General features: G+C 44.8%; 1 protein-coding gene across 1 annotated transcript in view; it reads right to left on the bottom strand.

The window, feature by feature from the left end:
- Window positions 1–21,518, bottom strand: part of LOC147683273 (uncharacterized) — a 1,451,334-nt gene that overhangs the window by 486,201 nt on the left and 943,615 nt on the right. The window contains exon 15 of the mRNA XM_086943731.1: window positions 13,668–13,763. Within this exon, the coding sequence (XP_086799857.1) occupies window positions 13,668–13,763 (96 nt within the window). The remainder of the gene's footprint in view (window positions 1–13,667; window positions 13,764–21,518) is intronic.

The following is a 21,518-nucleotide window of genomic DNA, read 5'->3' on the forward strand; positions in this document are numbered from 1 at the left end:
TGGGTATAAATCAATGAATGATGAATGCCTCTAAACTCAACAATTAAGATGAATGTGGTCCGCGCGAATTACAATACTGCAATAATTCTCAATACTCATTTGAAGTTTCCGAATGCAGTCTGAGAAAACAAACTGTAATTACAGTTTAGTCCGTAGCTCCAACGGGGACAATGTAAGTTTCATAAGTCTTTGAAATAGGTAAACACAGAGTTGACTCAGAAAATTAATCAATTGATTCTGAATGCGGAAGCATTGACAGTGGCAGTAACAATTGGTCCTATAGTCCCGTTGTTTGGAGAAAAACAGAATATATCGAGAGTACATGCATTGACAGTCCCAATGATTAGTGTTAGGAATGAGGTACGAACAGTAGCTGATCAGACTGAACAAGTTGAAACAAATACTTAATTCATTGTGAGTTGATAACTGAAACCCCAAAGAGAGGTGTGAAAATAGATCCAAGGAGAATAGTGCAGAATGTCACTCCAGCATCAGGGAGTTCAATGGGTCCTTAGCCAGATAAGTTAGATAACTGGATAAAAGAAATGGAAAAGCGAAAACCTCAACCACAGAGTATAGATGTGAGTAAACTGAGAGTGGATTTGGAAGAAATGATTATTGGGACAATAAGCCCAGAGAGATTGAGTACATATCGAGATGAAGAGTTGATATTCTTGTGTAAAAATATTACTTGGAGAGGAAGAAATCTTTATGAGAAATTGACCAAAGCTGCTTGTGAATATGGAATAGACATAGAAAATCAAAGGTGTTACAGAAAACATATAGACTGGATTTTACTGATAAGGATTTGGAGAGTTTGAATGCGGTTAGAGCGGCAGACCCTGATGCAGAGGTCTAGCCCAGGACCAGGGTTCAATTCCCCGCCTCGGCGGGTCTTGGGCTCAAAAATTCCACGGACCTGATAATTCTCGCCTCGGTGCCTATTCCAATCATGGAGTCCCACTCTGCAACTCTGGGCAATAATCTCCACAACGGCCCCCACAACGCTAAGGATGCCTGGCCTCCACCTTGGGGGTGCCCAGGAGTGGACCCCTCAGAGGGAAAGCCAGGATGGGTTCCACAGCGGTATTCGTACAAGCGCCTTGAGACCCTTGCGGGTGAGTAGTGCGCTATACAAGTATCAATTTACAAGTATCAATTTACATCTGGCAAAAGATTGCAAATAAAGGAGTTAATGAGTCTCCCTGTAGAAATGGGGAGATGTAGAACGTTGGAGGGGTAGATGGGCGAAAAAGAAAGAAGAAATGATTACTGCCAAAAATGTGTCTTTGTTTCCATTGAGGGAGATAGGACAAGCTGAAAGGGTATGTCCGATTAGAGAAGTTCCAGGTGGTGGAAGCAGATAGTTACTCCACAGTTGCAGGTGCCACAAGCTCTTATGCCAAATAATGTGAATGCTCAAGTGCAGAGGTACAGTGCAAACACTGGATTTCACGCAGGTGAACAAGTTCAAGAACCAACATGTGCAAATGGTTTCACAATACTTGTTGCAGTGTAATGAGAGTGATTCAGACTCTGACGGTGCCTGAGGGGGGAGGAAGAGTGCATGCTTGGCGCAACTTTGGAAGTAGATCAGTCAGGTCCATTTGTTGATGGAAAAGTGGAAGGTAATTATATTAAATTCCTTGTGGATACTGGTGTTACCCGTTCTACTGTAAGAGCAGCAGAAATTCCTAACCTACCCCTCTCTGGAGAAACTATCCAAGTTGTAGGAGTCTCCAATAGGCATATTACAACTCCAATCACAAAGTCAATAGAAGTTCATATTGGAAGATTCAGAGACATGCATCGATTCATGGTATGTGATATGAGTCCGGTGAACCTTTTAGGGAGAGACTTGCTTTGTAAGATGAACTGCACCATCTATGGTACGCCAGATGGTATTGCTTTTCAAACACCAGATGAAGATGTTGCGTTTAAAATGATGTTAGTGAAGCAAGGGATAGAAGTGGATGAGTTATTTTCACTTCTCACTGAAAAAGATTTGCCTGCAGATCTGAGAAATTAAGTAAGGTCTGATGTATGGGACTTTACTAACCCTGGGCGTAGTTTGTGTAGTAGCGCTACGCGTAGCTACGTGAAGTGCACTTTGCACTACGCGAGCTACGCAAACTGTGCAAAATGCTGTTCGCACTGATTGCACGGTGCCGGATGCTTGACCGCACTGTGCAATCAGTGCAAACCGCATCTTGCACAGTGCAAGCGGTCGTTTTCAGCCGCTCGAGTAGATTTCTACTCGAGCTGCAGCTTTCTCAGCGCGGACTGGTAGTTTCTCATCGCGAGCAGTCGCGAGCATACGCGACCACTCGCAATGAGAAACCTGACCGCCCCATGTTGAGAATCTCGCCGGGAGGTTTATTTTCTACGCTTGTGATCGGCAACTTGATGTTGCTGATCGCGAACGAGGAAAAAGTCTCGCCGGGATGTCATTTTGCTCGCTCGCGGTCACCAACTTGACGTTGAGGACCGCGAGCAAGCAAAAAAATGACCTCTATGCTACGTGTGTTTGCACTGTGCTACGTGCAATTCGCGTAGTGCAAAGTAGCGCAAACTTCGCAAACTACGCAAGCGTAGCGTAGTACTTCGCCCAGAATTAGACTTTACAGGAAAAGAAATTGGTTTGATGAAAGGTGTGGATACTATTCAGGTTACAGTGAAACCAGGTGCAACATAACTGAACACACCTCAGTACAAGATCAGTTGTGTTATGTTATGTTAACATTTTGATTAAGCGCAACAGCTGCCCCAGCAAAGAGGCGTCCCGGCGCTGAGGATCCAAAGTACCATACCAATAGCGGAGAGAGAGCTGAGACAGGAAGTCCTAAGGAGAGGGGAACAGATGGGTCTTAACGGCCTTCCGGAAGGCGGACAGATTTTCCAGGGAGCGGATATTCAGTGGCAAGGCGTTCCAGAGTTTAGCTCCCAGAACCCTAAAGGAGCGACCGCCAATACGACATCGCTTTGTGCGTGGTACTATCACTAGGTGTTGGCCTAGTGAGCGCAAACTGCGTTGTGGCACATAAGGTGTTAGAAGCGGGCGCAGGAGTTCTGGGCATCTAGATTTGAGGATCTTAAATGCCAGGGTGAGGGTTTTAAATTCAATACGAGATTCAATGGGACGCCAATGCAGCTTTCTAATGGTAGCTCTGACAGAGCATCTACAGGGTAGACCCACCAAAGATCTTGCCGCCGAGTTCTGAACTTGTTGCAATCGCGCTATCTCCGCTTTGTTTGCGCCCAAAAATAAAACACTGGCATAGTCCAAACGAGAGAGGATTGTGGATTGTACAATGAGTTGCCGGACTTTGGAGTCAAAGAATTTGAGTATCGGGTTAAGACTCCTCAGCAGGCCCACACAAGTAGCTGCCACTTTTTTTGAGTGGGTCTGGAAGCTAAGCGAGGAGTCTATCCAGACTCCCAGGTTTTTGACTAAGGATTTAGGCGGTGGAATGGTGCCCAAAGAAGAGGGCCACCAGTGCTCGTTCCAATAGCTGGTATTCCTTCCAACAAGCAGCACCTCCGTTTTACCTGCATTGAGCTGCAGGCAATTGTCCGTCATCCATTGGGCTACTGCAGCCAGCCCACTCCTGAATCTCGAGGCCGAAGTAGATGGTCCTTCGGTGAGAGTGATGACCAGCTGCGTGTCATCTGCATATGACACCAGCGTGAGGTCCCACTCCTTAGCCACTACTGCAAGTGGCTGCACATAGAGATTGAAAAGGGATGGGCTAAGTGCAGAGCCCTCCCTGGCCGAAGGAATGGGACTGGGAGGGAAACGGGGGAGCCGACACCCGGAAGGATCTGTCCTTCAAGAATGAGCGGAACCATTCCAGGGCAAGACCGGTAATCCCTACTGTCACCAGACGATGTAACAGAATGTTATGTGAAACCGTATCAAAGGCTGCGCTGAGATCTAATAGGATCAGCGCAGCACTCTGACCGGCATCAAGGATTGTCCGGAGGTGTTCAGTCGTGGACAGGAGGGCAGACTCAGTACTGTGGCCGGGCCTGAACCCGTTTTGAGATGGTTCTAGGATGTTATTTTGATGCATATATTGAGACAATACGTTGCTAACATGAGCCTCCGCAAGTTTAGACACCCATGGGAGCAGCTAGATGGGCCTGAAGTTTTCTAATTTGGAAGGGTCCCGAGTAGGCTTTTTGATAATGGGGGAAACCCATGCTTGTTTCCAGATAGTCGGGACATTGGCGGAAGAGAAGGAAAGATTAAGTATAGAGGCCAAGGATGGTAGAAAGTGTTCTAAAGACTCAATGAATTGAAATTGAAATCATAGCAGGAGTTTCTCCTGTGATTGATCAAATGATTGAGCAGGGTATCTTAAGAGAAATACTAAGCAGTCCTTGTAATTCGCCTATTATGGGAATTAAAAAGCCAAGTGAAAAATATAGAATAGTGCAAGATTTATATAAAATAAATAAGATTGTGGTACCCTGTTATCCAAAAGTGCCAAATCCAGCAGTGATCCTTTATCAAATTCCCTGTGATGCAGAATGGTACACTGTGATTGATCTGTGTCAAGCATTTTTCTCAATTTCTTTACATCCGGATAGCCAGTATTTATTTGCTTTCCGGTTCGTAGACCGTATTTTTGCATGTTGCCGAGTTCCATCAAGGGTACACAGAGAGTCCTTCGATTTTTAATCAGATTTTGAAAAAATGTTTGGAGACTTTCATCATGCCAGGAAAATCAGTTTTGGTTCAGTATAATGATGACCTACTTGTGGCATCAAAAACACGAGAGGCATGTTTGACAGATACAATTGCCTTACTAAACCATTTGGCAGAAGGTGGACACAAAGTATCACCAGCAAAATTGCAATTTTGTAAACAGGATGTCCAATATTTGGGACACAAGATAGAGAAGACAGTCAGGAAAGTGACAACGGAACACATCAGTGTGATTCAGCAAATTAGACCTTCTTAGACTCAGAAAGGAGTGTGAATGTTCTTAAGAATGGTTGGATACTGCAGACAGTGGATCAGTGGCTTTTCACTGATTGCGAAACCTCTACAGAGGTTGACACACAAAGATGTGACTGATCCGATTGAATTGGATGATGAGAGCATGAAAGCTTTTATTGAGTTACGAGACAGTCTTTGTCGAGTACCTGCATTGGGAATGCCAGATTATGCAATGGATTTTGCATTGTACTGTTGTGGGAGAGATGGGTGTGCATTATCAGTTTTGACCCAAATACATAGAATGGCATGACGTCCAGCAGCATATTTTTTCTGCAACTTTGGATTCAGTGTCTGCAGCGTTACCAGGTTGTTTGAAAGCAGTGGCTGAAACTTGTGTGAGTCTGGAACAGAGTGAAGCGATTGTGATGGGACATCCGGTCAAAGTATATGTGCCACATTCTGTTGAGATCCTATTAAGAAGAACTCAGACTCAGCACATGGCCTATAGTCGGCTGACTAGGTATGAGAGAGTAATATTGGATGCGGAGAATGTGACTGTGGTGAGATGCACAACAATAAATCCGGCGACCCTGTTGCCTAGTCCGTTTTGTGAGGAAGTGAAAGATGAAGCAGATCATGATTGTTTGGATGTGACAGAGTTGTGCACAAAACCAAGGCCGGATATCAAGGATACACCACTAGAAGAATGAGATAGTGTGATGTTAGTTGATGGATCATGTCTGAGAAATGAAAGAGGTGTATTGAGTTCTGCCGATGCAGTATGCACAATGGCTGCAGTTCTAGAAGCATCCTGTCTAAATGGGGTAAACTCTGCCCAAATTGCTAAACTAATCACTCTGATTTGAGTATGGAAAATTGTCAAAAATCTGAGAGTAACCATATTTACTGATAGTCAATATGGTTTTGGGGTGGTTCATGATTTCGGACAGTTATGGATGCAAAGGGGATTACTGACTTTTTCAGGTTCTCCGATTAGGAATAGTAAAAATGTGAAAGATGTATTGGACGCTTTGCAATTGCCCAAAAATATTGCGGTGGTCAAATGTTCTGCACATAAGTCAGGAAACGATTAGGTGACAAATGGTAACAGATACGCTGATCAACTAGTGCGTTTCTGTGCACAAAATTCAATTGCCATCAACAGAGGGGTGGAGAAGAAAAATATCAATTGCCACTTGATGTTTTCCTCTTTGGAAACTTGGGATGAAATTAGACAGTTGCAAGAGAAGGCAGGTGACGAAGAAAAATAACTTTGGATAAAATCAGGCTGCAAAAGGAGAGCTGAGGATGAAGTATGGGTGTACACATAGGAAAGAGCAGTCATGCCGGATAGTTTACTTTCTCAAATGGCAAGGCTGTACCATGGAATTGCACATGTTGGAAGAGATGCAATGATTAGGTTCTTCAAGCAGTCAAGGTAAAACCCTAAATTCAGGGTCATTGCAGGGTCTATGCCAAAGGTGTGTTATATGTCAGCAGCAAAATCCAGGAAGAAAGACAGTTGTTAGTTGGGGACGAATTGGAAAAGCAGCAGGACCATTTACGAAGCTACAACTTGATTTTATTGAGCTTCCCCCATGTAAAGGACTAAAATATGTGTTGGTTGTTGTTTGTTTGTTTTCTTGTTTGGTAGAGGCTTATCCAACAAGAAGGAACAATACTCTCACTGTTGCAAAACTGCTTCTGAGAGAATTAATACCAAGGTACAGATGTCCAGTCACTTTAGAAACAGATAGGGGATCCCATTTCAACAATGAAATAATTCAGATGATTTGTGCAGCATTTCAAATTGAGCGAAAGCTGTATTGTGCCTATCGACCAGAAGCATCTGGAGTGGTCAAGCAAATCAATGGCATGTGTGTGCATCCACAACATTGAAATGGCCTGACGCTTTACCCCTGGTATTGACGAGTCTTAGAAGCATTCCTGATAAAAAAGACTGGATGAGTCCTCATGAAGTTCTGATGGGAAGAGCAATGAGACAAGCAATTGTACCAGCAAACAAACTGATGCCTATTTCTGATGATCTAGTGCTTGAATATTGCAAAGGATTGGCTGATCTGGTGCGTTCTGTGTCTCATCAGGTTGGAGAAATTGCAACCACAACACAGCCGGATCAAGCACATGATCTGAGTCCAAGAGAGTGGGTTCTTGTCAAGAAACACGCGAGGAAGTCGTGTTTAGAACCCAGATGGCATTAAGTCTATCAGATCATACTAATGACAACGATAGCAGTGAAGTATGGTGGCTTGCCTAATTGGATTCACGTAAGTCAGACAAGAAGAGTCCCAAGTCTACTTGAAGAAGGTGAGCAGCAACTGGTCAAAGAAAAGAATATACCAGAAGCTAGAGGTTATGAATCTAAAGAATCTAGAGTGACGGATTCTGATGTGCCTGTGAGTGATGAACAACCAAGAACAAGCCAAGTAGAGTGGGCACCAGCAACTTGGTCTCGTAAGACTGCTGTTGAACAAGAAAAAGAGAAGGTTTCTGAAAATAAAGAGCAAGCCCAATAAAGATAAGGGCTGAATAAAAGAATTTGTGAACCTGAAAAAGAAGGTGAAGAGGTTTAAGCTAAGAGAGCGAAAAAGAAAGATAATTGGCCAAGTGGAGTGAAACGACTGAAATACACTTTTGAGAAGAGAACACCAGAACAAACAAATGAAGTTTCAAGTCGAACTGAACAAGAAGAATCAGAGAAAGAATTAGTGCGAAAAACGAAGAGAATAAGCATTCCGAGCAAGAGATATTCAGCTCCCGAATGGACATATGTAATACTGGAAGAAATTGAAAGCACAGATCAAATAAAGAAAGAAGCTGGTAATGGTACTGAGCAAGTTGATGAAAGCAAATTGAAACCACCTTAAAAAAGAACTGTGAAAAAGTTAATGTGCAACAACTCAGGTCAAAATAAATTGAAATGTCAAAGAAGATTTTAAAAAGACTTTGAGAAGACTTAAAAAGTCCAATGGGGTATACTGGAGTGGGATAGATTGGAATGCAATAGATAGGATTGTGGATGGTTGGAGTGGGGTAGACTGGAGTGGAGTGCAGTAGATTGGAGTGGAGTAGACTGGAGTGGAGTTGGATAGAGTGGTGTAAGGTAGATTGGGATGGAATATGGTAGCTTGGAGTGAAGTAAATTGAAGAGGGATACGTTGGACTAGGGTGGGGTAGACTGGAGAGGAGTAGATTGGAGTGGAGTAGATTTGAGTGAGGTAGATTGGAGTGGGGTAGATTGGAGTAGGGTAGTTTGGAGTGGGGTGGAGTGGGTTAGATTGGACTGGAGTGCAGTAGATTTGGGCGGGCATGTGTAATAAAAGTGTATTAGAGTGGCAGACCATTTATCAAGCTGTCACAGCAGTATTAGAGTGAGGTAGAGTGGAGTGAGGTGGAGTTGAGTGGGGTAGACTGAGTGGGATGAGATAGATTAGAGTGGAGTGTAATGGGGTGGATTTGGGTAGATTTGAGTGGAGTGGGGTTGATTGGAGTGGAGTTAAGTGAGGTAGATTGGAATGCTGTAGATTGGAGTAGAGAGAGTTTGATTGTGGTAGAATGGAGTGGGATACATTGTGGTAGATTGGGGTGGGGTAGATTAGAATGGAGAAGAATGCGATAGATTGGAGTGGAGTCTGGAGTGGAGTGGGTAAATTGGAATGCAGTGGGGTAAATTGGACTGTGGTAGATTGAGTGGCGTAGTGGAGCTTTGAGTGGAGTGGGCTAAATTGGAAAGCAGTGGGGTAAATTGGACTGTGGTAGATTGGAGTGGTAGACTAAATTTGGGTAGATTGGAGTGGGTTGGATTGGGGTAGATTGGAGTGGAATGGTATACATTGAAGTAGGGTGGGGTAGAATGGAGTGGAGCGGGTGAGGTAGATTGGAGTGGAGTGTGGTGGGGTAGAGTAGCATGGAGTAGATTGGGTTGAATGAAGTGGGATATATTGGGGTAGATTTGAGTGCAGTGGGGTACATTGGGGAAGAGTGGAGTGCAGTGGATTGGGGTAGATTGCAGTGGAGTGAGATAGTTTGCATTGGAGTCGGGGTAGATGTGGGTGGAGTGGGGTAGAGTGGGGTGGGGTGGGGTGGGGTGGACTGGGTTAGATTGAGTGGAGTGGGGTAGTTGGAGTGAAACAGAGCAGACTGGATTGGAGATGATTAAAATGTAGTGGGGTAATTTGGAGTAGGGTGAGGAAGACTGGAGTGGTGTGGATCAGGGTAGAGTGGAGTGGGATATATTGGGGTAGAATGGAGTGGAGTGGGGTAGATTGGGGAAGAGTGAAGTGTAGTGGATTGTGGTCGATTGGACTGGAGTGGGGTAGATTGGGGTGGAGTGCAGTGAATTGGGGTAGACTGGAGTGGAGTGGGGTAGATAAGAGTGGAGAGGAGTAGATTGGAGTGGAGTGTGGTAGAGTGGAGTGAGGTAGACTGTGTTGATTATGGTAGGGTAGATTGCAGTGGGGCAGATTGGAGGGAGATCAATAGGAGTGCTGTAATTTGGAGTGGGTTGGAGTAGATTGGGGTGGAGTTGGATAAAGTGGTGTGGGGTAATTTGGAATGGGGTGGGGTAGAATGGAGTGGGGAAGATTGGGCTAGGGTGGGACCGATTGGAGTGAAGTAGATTGGATGGGATAAATTGGTGTAGGGTAGTTTGGGGTGGAGTGGGGTGACATTTGTGGGTTGGGTGAAGTGGGTTAGACTGGACTGGAGTGGGTTAGAATGGGGAAGATTTTTGAGGCATGCGGTAGACTGGAGTGCAATGTAGCGGGGTAGATTTGAGTGGAGTGCGGTAGATTGGAGTGGAGTGAAGTGTGGTTGATTAGGTGGATTTGAGTGAAGTGTGGTCGATTAGATGGATTGGAGTGGGGTAATTGGAGTGAAGTGGGGTACATTGTGATAGTATGGAGTTGGGTAGATTTTGCTGAAGTGGGTAGATTGGAGTGGAGTGGGGTCGAGTAGACTTGAGAGGTATTGGATAGATTGCAGGGGAGTTTGGAGTGGAGTGCAGTGGGGTGGGGTAAATTGGAATGGAGTCGATAAATTAGATTGGATTTAAATTGTAGTGGATTGGAGTAGAGTGGGGTGGGGTAGATTAGAGTTGAGTCTGGTAGATTGTAGTGGAGTGGGTTGGATTGGGGTACATTTCAGTGTGGTGGATTGGGGTAGATTAGAGTGGGGTAGATTGGAGTGGAGTGGGGTAGATTGGAGCAGGATGGAGTAGATTTGAGTTGGGTGGGTATATTGGAGTGGAGTGGGGGTAGACTGGAGTGGGGTTGATTGGGTTAAATTGTGTGGAGTAGAGTAGACTGAAGTGGAGTGGAGAATATTAGAGTGGATCAGAGTGGGGTAGACTGAATTGGAGTGGGATAGACTGGATTATAGTGAAGTGGATTGGGGTAGATTGGGTTAGAGTGAGGTAGATTGAAGTGAGGTAGATTGAAGTGGGATAGAGAGGGATGAGGTAGATTTGGGTGAGGTCAATTGGAGTGGGTTAGATTGAGGTAGACTGTAGTGCAGTAGAATGGGGTGGGATAGATTGGGGTACATTTGAGTGGAATGGGATAGAGTGGAGTGGGGTAGAGTGGAGTGGGGCAAGTGGTAAAGAGAGGAGTGGTATAGAGAGGAGAGGCATAGAGTGGAGTGGCACAGCGTGGCGTGTCGTAGGGTACAGTGAGTGGCAAAGAATGGAAGGGCATAGAGTGGAGTGGCATAGTGTGGAGTATGCATGGTGTGGTAGTACACTGCCATTACAGACAACACATTTTCAATTGAAGTGACCTCTTACATGGATACTCAGCAGGATTGTTACATAAATTCTTCCACTTTGAAGCCAGAGTAAGAAAATTTAAGACCAAGCCCCCTGTGAGCAACCCACCCATGACCCCCGCGAGTATCGCGGCAAACTCCAACATGGCGGCTGATACAGACCAACCCGGAAGTGGGGGACCCGGTCTAGACGATTGAATACATCAGGGGAGCTTGACTGCAACAGCGGATGGACAAGAAGAAGGAAGAAGAACGATGGGGCACGTATTGTCGTCAGAGAGTGGAGGAGAGGAGGAGCGAGAGGAGCGAACCGGAGGAGAGTGCGATGACCGAGGCCTGCAAGGAACCATGTGCAGAGTCACCAGAGGTCGTGGGCGTGACGCGAGAAGAGGAGTGAGGACCCAGGAGTCAAGGCACACTCGCGGAGCACCGCTGTAGAGACCAGTAATCCCAGGAGGAATGAGGAGGCTGGATCTCCCATCACCACGGCCCAGGAGGGTCGTGGACCCAGACAAGTGTCTACTGTACATTCCTTTTCTTTTAAAGGTTGGTGGGTGGTGTTGCGGACCACGCCGCCTTGAACACTGATATTCCCTTCACCTAGTCACTTCACGGGTAGGGCACTGGTGGAGGAGCACAAACTCAAAACCCCCTCCCCCATCTAATACAGAAAGGCAGCAGCCTGAACCTCTTTTTTTGTTTTCTTTAATTTCTGCTGGGTTTTTGCATCTCTCCTGAAGACTACACCCCAGCACGGAAGCATACCAAAAGAACAAGAGACAAGAGGAGAGGACATTCTACCTTTTCCATTTTGAGACTGCCTTTACCCCCTTAAGAGATATCTTGTGAACAACCCCTCGAACACCCCCCCCGTTAGTGATAAGCGAATACCAAATAAATAACAACCACATAAAAGGCCTGACAGTTTCTTGTCTGAGGGTGGGCTTGAGGCATTCAACTGGGACACCCTGTTACGCTCCCTTGGAAGAGAGAGCTTGACATTTGACCTCTGTCTTTAAATGCACATCAAATTTGACAAGATAAGAACAAGATTTACAGATATGTAAACAGAAAACGAGTTTGTGGAAGAATACAGTAAACTTGTTCTGGGCAATGGGATGGACGAACTCAAGCTGGACAGTCTAAAGCAAAAAAGCCAGTACATAGACAGAAAATGTGAGTTTCAAACCACTAAGACAATGTTAAGCAAACGGCGGAATGTATTCATAGGTCGGATTTCTGAATGTCTCCAAGATATATTTAGCAAAACAGACAACTAAGCCGCCTGGTAGGCTTCGGCCTAAAAAGGGGCGATATCTCTTTCAAAGTTTGAACTTATTCTCCTGAAAAGCCCTGATAGGGCTGTGGGACTGTAGCATATCGAATGGCAATTCAACTTTATAACTACAGGCTTTTCATCCAAACAGTGAAAGTAGAGCCTTAACGGGGGAGTTTCATGAGTGCATATGTATATTAATACCGAGTGAAAATAAGGTTAGTCTAGTCTCTTCATTGCCCTGCCTTTTGCATTATGTAAAACTGCTTTGGTTCTTCTCCATTTTCGGTTTTACCATATAACCAGGGCCTCAGGAATTATGCGGCAATGGAAGATGAAATTATGCATCGGGTTTTAATACATTTTACAGCAAGAAAAAGACAAATTATGAAATAAAATCTGAAACATTCTACAGTAGCATTAAGCTATTTTTTCGTTTTACCACAGATTAATACTGTCTAGGTTAAAGTTTCATCCCATTATTACCAGTTTATCTGCTGAATCAGCAATAATGACCAACTAAAAGGGAATCAATTAACCATTTAAAAAGGCCTGCAACTGCTTATCGCAAAGTGGTGTGCTTTTTTCTGTAACTTTTGATCCGTTTGAGGTGGGGAAAAAAAATATGAAATCTGCAAAATGTGCAGCAGATTATGTATCATGTTGCAAGCCGGGTAAAGGCTTAATTATGTGGAAAATATTGCCTTGCCCATAATGAATTGTTGTTTTCCAAGCCTTTTAATTAGTTCTGTTACTGAATGTGCTCATACCACCCCTGCTGCAAGTTACAGGTAGATTCATCAAGCCGAAATCGGCTCGCAAAGGACCAGATCCTGAGAATCTGGTCCTTTGCGAGCGCTATTTTTGCATTTGGGATTCATCATCCCAAATGCAAAAATCGCAATTCTAGAAATCGCTAAATTGTGATTAATTGCATTTAAGGAATCTCAATTTGAGATTCCTTAAATGCAATTCATGAACCATTTAAAAATTGCGAATTCGCAATCTGAGGCCGCTATTTACCGCAAAGTCTAACTACGTGGTAAATAGCAAAAACTTAGAAAAATGCACTTTAGTGCATTTCTCTAAGTTGTATGTTACACACACACATGTCCTTTGGACATGTGTGTGCGCAACACCAGTGTACATTACCATTTCAGGGGTGCTACAGGGTGTCTTTAGGACACCCTGGCACCCTTGAAATTGCTTCCTAATTTGCGATTCGCTAATTGCTAATCGCAAATAAGGAATGACTTCCCATTCATTCCTATGGGCCTTTAGGCCCATAGGAATGAATGGGAAAGCCATTCCTTATTTGTGATTAGCAATTAGCGAATTGCAAATAAGGAAGCAGTAGAAATCGCATAACATATTGCGATTTCTGCATGCATCCCGTTTTGCGAGTCTTTAATAGCGAATCCTTAAAATTCGCTATTGAGGACTCGCAAAACATGACCATGATGAATCTGGGGGATAGTTCCTTATATTACACCTAAGTCTCACTCTTCACTCCTGTTCTCCACTATTCGGGAGATGTTCCACAACTAAGGTTGACTTAAATTATAGTTTGCTTTCACAAAGAAAAAGATAGTATGCTATTTAATATCGCCAAGGAGTATGACCATATTTTTACTCATAAGAAATAGTCATATGTTTCAGTACCAGAGTAGCGTCTGTTTTTCCACTGCAATTGGCGCAATAGATTTGATTTTCCCCCTTCATTTCGGAGCTCCTTAGAAAATGCTCCAGAGCATCGGCCTGCAAAATAAAAATAAATATTCAGCATTCTGTTGAAATATAAAACAAAAAGTATCAGAAAATGTGAGGATTAGCAGGATCACACATAATAAAGGCAACAACGTAAATGCTTTCTAATTAGAAACTGTAGGAACAGTTACTTTGGAACGCTAGTAACCAGGGCCTAGCAAGCATTTTTTGTTCCTTCTCTTCTATCAAACGCCTGTACTACTACACTAGGAAGAGGCAATGCTTTACAGGGAACGTAAATAGTGTATAAAGCTCTTAACAAAATGGCAAAAATGATCATATCTGTACACATATTACTTTTGAAACAGCTTAACATATTTTTGAAAGTAGAAGCATCATTAGCAAGATTTGGAAAGATCAACTAAATGCATTCCCTATAACTGCCTCTCCAGTCCTTTCAAATGAACATCAGGACACCATGAGACCGAATACATGAGGGTGTGAATAAAGATAAAAGGACAGACTCAAAAAAGCACCTGGCTTAAAGTCAACATAAATCTGGTGCTACAACCAGGAATATGTTGTATTTACAGACAGATGCAAACAAACAGCAAAATTGCCTTGACAAGCACATCTTCAAACCCTATCCAATTCAAAGTCAGAACTGGCGCCTCGGATTATGTTTCTTTTTAGTATCATTCAAAGCATTTGAAAGAATAATCAACATTTCCCATCATAACAGTAACTCGTCACAATGCAATCAAATACCACCATATATCTAGCCCTCCAATTAAGACACACCGTATCTTCGTGCCTCTTTCTTTGCTGCTTGCTGTCAAGATAAGTGTAATCGATTTGACTCCAAACTTTAATGTTATATTCTGCTGGTGATTGGAAGTGTGTACAGTATGCTTCAATAATTGTTATTCTATTGTATTATTAATGTTAATGAGGTTCGCGCTAGGTTGTGTTATCACCCATTGAGGTTTAATTTCAAGCCCACAATATTGGGAATGCCATGGACACTTGGGCCATTTAGACCTGAAACAGATTATTCAGATGGACAGTGATTTGGCCAACCAGGCAAAGTTTATTGTGGAGCATGAGTAGGGGGTAGGACCAGGCCCGTAAGGCTAATTGCCAGCGAGTGAAGTACTCTTTTAATTTCCATGCCCATGCATGTGCACCCAACAGACCCATGTCTAGTCATCATGGAGATATTAAGATGCCTTGGTGTGGTCAGAATAATACAGTCAGCACAGACTCGTGTAGCTCCAGATCAAAGACATTTTCTCTTGGTCTGATGGTAAAGCCCCCTTGGATGCCAGCTTATCTTGACAGCAAGGATTCCAATATTTCCATGAGGAACTAATTCCTGGAGCTAAGGCTAGTCCCTCTACTTTTTACAAACATATAAGAACTTGATAATCCACCTTTCCTTGGGGTGACTCCCCCTATTCCGATTTTGGGTGGCAATCAGTTAAGTTTCTAGACAATACAACGGCAGAGTCACAACCATTTGATATTGAAGCATTTGAGGAATATTATGAATGTATCCTTCTAATCAAATCTTTCAGGAAGATATGATTCTTTAAAAAATTCAGTCCAGCAGTCAGTGAACAGAGTATTGGTTGTGCCCTTTAGCCATTTACAAGTCAACTGAGGCACTATGTGCAAAGACAAGAGGGCAAGAAAGCCACAGCTTCAGAAGACCAGTTTAAGATTGGCTCCAACAACATGCCTACTAAGGCTAAAGCTAAAGCGGCAAATTGGCCTCACTCTAAGGACTTAGAGCACCTGTCTAAGGCCTACCTTTCAGACCATGGCTACAGTGTGCAGACACCTCTTCAAGGCAATTCATGGTCATGATCCACCATGAAAGCAGACAATACGGATGATGATTCGGATTATGAAAACAAAAAAGTTCTACACTGAAAAGTTACAGACACACCTAACATTGATCCGAACATGGTCACCATTATAAGGAAGTTTTCTAGTAATGGATTGATAGGTTCTGGTGAGCATGTAAGGAAGAGTTGCTAGATTTATCGGGCCCTTTAACCAATATTTTGGAATTAGCCGATCAGGTGAAAGAATCTCATTTGTCTGTAGATCTGGATACTTTAGCCAGATGGGCTCAACAGACTATTTGCCAGTTAGGCAACGCCAGTTGCACTTTTTCTGCAAAGCCATGATGCTCTATTTTATTTATGTTAGTTTGATATTGACCATGTTATCCTCTGCAAAGGTGAGTCCTGAGGCAGATGGCATACTCTTTCATGATCCTTTTGTAAAGGATCTTGTAAATTACGGCAACACCTTCATGGTGCTTGCTAAGCTGCAGCTATCTTTGAAAATGGTTCTTCAGCCTGACCTTTACGAGAAGTGGACGTTCATCAGGCAGTACATCCCTTTGAGGACCACAAAGGGGGTTCCCATCTCACAAGCGTGGTGACTGGTATTATGGCTCCAGATGGGGAACCTTTTTCCTCTCCAGAAGCATACAGGTCGTAGCAGTTGATTCAACAGAGGTAGCTACAGAGGAGCAACTGCCAGAGGTTTAGGACTTATATTTGCAGGAAAACAATATTCCTATGTTAATTATGATTCTGCTGAGCAGAGTGTGCCATTTTCTACACAATGAGCAAGTGATAATGCAGCATGCTTGGGTGCTAGAGACAGTTTAGGGTTTTAAACTTGAGCTTCATGGCACACCTATGCAACATTTGACCCCCAGGCAACTGAGGTTTGCCCTTGAAGAACAGAGTTTGTATAGACTCAGAAATGTAAAGTTTGAAGACAAAGCACCAATATCATTTTCTGAACCTCATCCCAGGAGTTTTTACAGCAATCCTTTTCAGGTAAAGAAGAAAGAAGGAGTTTATAGGATGGTGCTGAACCTGTGAGCTTTCAATAGTTGGATTTTGTGCAGACACTTCAAGATAGATAGAGGGTATCCATCTGCTAAGAGATCTACTCAAGCATAAAAACTGGATAATCAGATTAGATCTCAAAGATGCCTATCAGACCAATTGAATTTTTGTGAAACACAAGTGTATCCTTCCTTCCAGTTTCAATGGGGAACTCAATGGTACAAGTACACCTTCCTAACATTCAGCCTTTCATTGACCTGTGGTGCTTCACCAAGTTGATGAAACCGGTGGTCCAAGCTGTCCATGTCAGGGAAATATGGCTGATAGTGTATTTGGAAGATCTGATCATTCTAGCTCAGGATCAGATCACTGTGTGACTGCATCTATCCTGAACAATTCAGAAATAATGTCACAAATTGGCCCTGGTTCCAACCCAAGATATAGAATTGTAGGGCTTTCAGGTAAACTTGGTGAAAGCTCAGCTGCAGCTTTTAAAGTAGAAGATAAAGCGCATCAAGAAAGAACTGAGGCAAGCATTGACCAGACAAACTTTATCATTGAGACTGTTGCCATACAGGATAGCTTGACTCCAGTGGAGTAGTGAGCACGGGACCCACGTCTGGGCATACCCTTCCTGTTGCACCTGGGGTTACCAGTCCACATAGGGTAGCCTGGCTCAGAGTAGGAAGGTCTAACCTAAAGGCATTAACTAAGTTAAGCTTGCGACACACCCTTACAGTAACTCAGTGCCCATCCATTCAAAAACGACACTACACCAGTTTAGAAAAATACGGGCTGTTTTGTAAAATCTCTGCGTAGTTTTCTTTTTACTTCTTAGCAGTGCTTCATAGAATAGTTCTACTTTAGTTCATTAGCATATGCACAATAATATTTTAGCATTAAAATAAGAAAAGTGTAGTACACAACTCTTGTTGAGGTAATTAGTAAACATGGAGGTTCTTGTAGCCATACACGACGGGGCTTCACCCAAGAGGGTTCAATGTTATCCTTGGAAGGAAAATACAGATTTCAGTCACTTATCAACAATTAGCTCACTAGTACTGGGATTCACAGAGGGGTATCTGAACTTAAACAAGCAAGGGATTTCAATAATTCATCCAGCCATAAAGCTGGATCTACACCCCCAATGTGTTTACAGTTTGTTCCAATGACTTTCATGGGTGTTTAAACGACTTCTGAGGGAAAGAATCCCTTCCCAACTCAGGTTTTCCTTTTCCCAATACAGCTCTGCGATCTTGGCAATAAATCAAACTCCCTCTGTAATGGCTTTAAAACCAGATAACCTCACAATAATGAATAAGTCTCGAAAGCCCTCAGTTGCGCTTCTCCTGAGGTAATGCCAGAAGCGCTGGATGACAAACGGAGATTGACCCAGGCCTTACTGTCAGTTTAGCACCACCAATTACGGTCCTTTAGGGAACTTTCACTGGCGCACCCGGATATTCTCTCTCACCCCTCCCGCTACCCCTCTTGAGGCAGCCACAAGGCCCACTTAGCCCCAGGGCCCCACTCTCCTCTTCACAGTCTTACCAGGTTCTTACAAGATCGTCCCGGTCAGCTCTCTCGTCAGCGCGACCTTCACTGAACACGTCGCAGCTGTTCGTTGGAGTTTCCCGGCCGCCGCACTGCAGATTCCTCTCAGCGCACCAGGCCGGGGCTTCCTTGCCTCTCTCCTGTCACTTCCCACTGCTCCGTCGGAAGAGAGGGAGGGTGCTTTCGCGGGACAGCTTCTTCCGGACCCGCCCCCTTCTCAGCACTCACGCGTCAGCTCCGACTGGCTTCGGCGGCTCCGTCTTTGCTATCGTGCCGCTCGGCTGATGGTCTCCGGGCCCTCCCCACGGAATTCTCCTCAGCGGGGGCCCGCAACTGAATGGCCGGAAAACCCGAAGCCGTTACCTCGGCTAGCAGGTGGGTCTCGCTTCGCAGACTTTTTGGCCTCAGACTGTACTTGGGTTCAGCAATAGAATCTTCACTAGTTCCCTTCCCGCCTCTTCCTTGCTCAATGAAGGTTTTACAGGAGGGGACTTAAGGGAAAGGGATCTACCAGTCAAACTCTTCTCCCAATGGGGTTCCCCAGCTAGCTTCCCACAGTTCTCCGCTAGCGCTTTGGGGTCCTTCCTCTCAGGCACTGCGAAGTTCAGGGAATTAGTGGCAATACCCCCAAGGCAGGGCTCAGTCGATAGGTGGGGGGCACGTCAACCAGTAGCGCAGCCGGCCCAAAGGACGATCTATTCACTAACAGTGCGCCTTCCTCCCCACACTAACACTTCACTCCTCACCAAGTCCTCTCAAGTTCTCTGGTCACTACTAAAATGGCCGCCCTACAGTTGGCCTATTTATACCCCTAGTTCCAAGTGTGCAGAACAGGCCAGAAGGTTCTAGATCCCCCATATAAGTCTATGGGCCAGACCCTGAGGTAATCAGTTGTGGCAGTTATTAGCCACCATTTTGTGTATCCGATAGTTTTAGTCAGAAAAGGTACCTACAGGGGCAAAGAGCACCTAACCCCTAGGTCAACACCTGAAAAATTCCAGTGGACATCAAAAATAAAAAGATTGAGGGGCAAAAAGGGGACAAAAATAAATAAATAGGAGGAGGGACCACCCAAAGGGCGGACAGGTCTAACACTTCCCACATAGGGTGAACAGCAAAACACACAAGATGATGGATGGAATGTTGCACACTGGCAAAACATTCGCCCCCAGTCACAGATCTTAGGATGCTTGATTCCGGTCCAGGGAAGACATGGTTTGGCAGTTCGGTCTGGACTGTTCCCATGAGGCACAGGGTCATGATTGATTTGCATATGGCCATGTCTGAACTGGGGTGGCTTGGTGAGCAAAATAACGATGGATTAAACCCAGATCTGTGAGTGGAGGTGAATGTTTTGCCATTGTGCAACATTCCGTCCATCATCTTTTGTGTTTTGCTGTTCACCCTATGTGCGAAGGGTATGCCCAGACGTGGGTCCCGTGCTCACTACGCCACTGGAGTCAAGCTATCCTGGCTGAAGACGGCTGATAGCTAGAAACCGGTCCTAGGATGCTTGATTCCGGTCCAAGGAAGACATGGCTTGGCAGTTCGGTCTGGACTGTTCCCATGAGGCACAGGGTCAAGACTGATTTGCATATGGCCATGTCTGAATTGAGGTGGCTTGGTGAGATAAATAACGATGGATTTAACACAGATCTCTGACTGGGTGTGAATGTTTTGCCATTGTGCAACATTCCGTCCTTCATTTTGTGTGTTTTGCTGTTCACCCTATCTGGGAAGGGTATGCCCAGATGTCGGTTCCATGCTCACTACGCCTCTGGAGTCAAGCTATCCTTGCTGAAGGCGGCTGATAGCCAGAAACCAGTCCTAGGATGCTTGATTCCGGTCCACGGAAGACATGGCTTGCCAGTTCGGTCTGCACTGTTCCCATCAGGCACAGGGTCAAGAATGATTTGCATATGGCCATGTCTAAACTTGGGTGGCTTGGTGAGCAGAATAACGATGGATTAAACCCAGATCTGTGACTGGTGGTGAATTTTTTGCCATTGTGCAACATTCCGTCCATCATCTTGTGTGTTTTGCTGTTCACCCTATGTGGGAAGGGTATGCCCAAACGTGGGTCCCGTGCTCACTACGCCACTGGAGTCAAGCTATCCAGGCTGAAGACGGCTGATAGCCAGAAACCGGTCCTAGGATGCTTGATTCTGGTCCAGGGAAGACATGGCTTGGCAGTTCAGTCTGGACTGTTCCCATGAGGCACAGGGTCAAGACTGATTTGCATATGGCCATGTCTGAACTGGGGTGGCTTGGTGAGCAAAATAACGATGGATTAAACCCAGATCTGTGACTGGGGGTGAATGTTTTGCCATTGTGAAACATTCCGTCCATCATCTTTGTGTTTTGCTGTTCACCCTATGTGGGAAGGGTATGCCCAGACGTGGCTCCCGTGCTCACTACGCCACTGGAGTCAAGCTATCCTGGCTGAAGGCGCTGATAGCCAGAAACCGGTCCTAGGATGCTTGATTCCGGTCCAGGGAAGACATGGTATGGCAGTTCGGTCTGGACTGTTCCCATGAGACACAGGGTCAAGACTGATTTGCATATGGCCATGTCTGAACTGGGGTGGCTTGGTGAGCAAAATAACGATGGATTAAACCCAGATCTGTGACTGGGAGTGAATATTTTGCCATTGTGCAACATTCGTCCATCATCTTCTGGGTTTTGCTGTTCACCCTTTGTGGTAAGGGTATGCCCAGACATGGGTTCCGAGCTCACTACGCCACTGGAGTCAAGCTATCCTGGCTGAAGACACCTGATAGCCAGAAACCGGGCCTAGGATGCTTGATTCCGGTCCAGGGAAGACATGGCTTGGCAGTTTGGTCTGGACTGTTCCCATGAGGCACAGGGTCAAGACTGATTTGCATATGGCCATGTCTGAACTGGGGTGGCTTGGTGTGCAAAATAATGATGGATTAAACCCAGATCTGTGACTAGGGGTGAATGTTTTGCCATTGTGCAACATTCCGTCCATCATTTTGTGTGTTTTGCTGTTCACCCTATGTGGGAAGGGTATGCCCAGCCCTGGGTCGTGTGCTCACTACGACACTGGAGTCAAGCTATCCTGGCTGAAGACGGCTGATAGCCAGACACCGGTCCTAGGATGCTTGATTCCGGTCCAGGGAAGACATGGCTTGGCAGTTCGGTTGGACTTTTTCCATGAGGCACAGGGTCAAGATTGATTTGCATATCGCCATGTCTGAACTGGGGTGGCTTGGTGAGCAAAATAATGATGGATTAAACCCAGATCTGTGACTGGGGGCGAATATTTTGCCCTTGTACAACATTCCGTCCATCATCTTGTGTGTTTTGATGATTTAAAGAGAAGCATGATTCTCACATCCATGCACTCCATGTTTTT

The sequence above is a fragment of the Lissotriton vulgaris genome, chromosome 11 (assembly GCF_964263255.1).
Source record: "Lissotriton vulgaris chromosome 11, aLisVul1.2, whole genome shotgun sequence".
Classification (NCBI taxonomy): Eukaryota; Metazoa; Chordata; class Amphibia; order Caudata; family Salamandridae; genus Lissotriton; species Lissotriton vulgaris.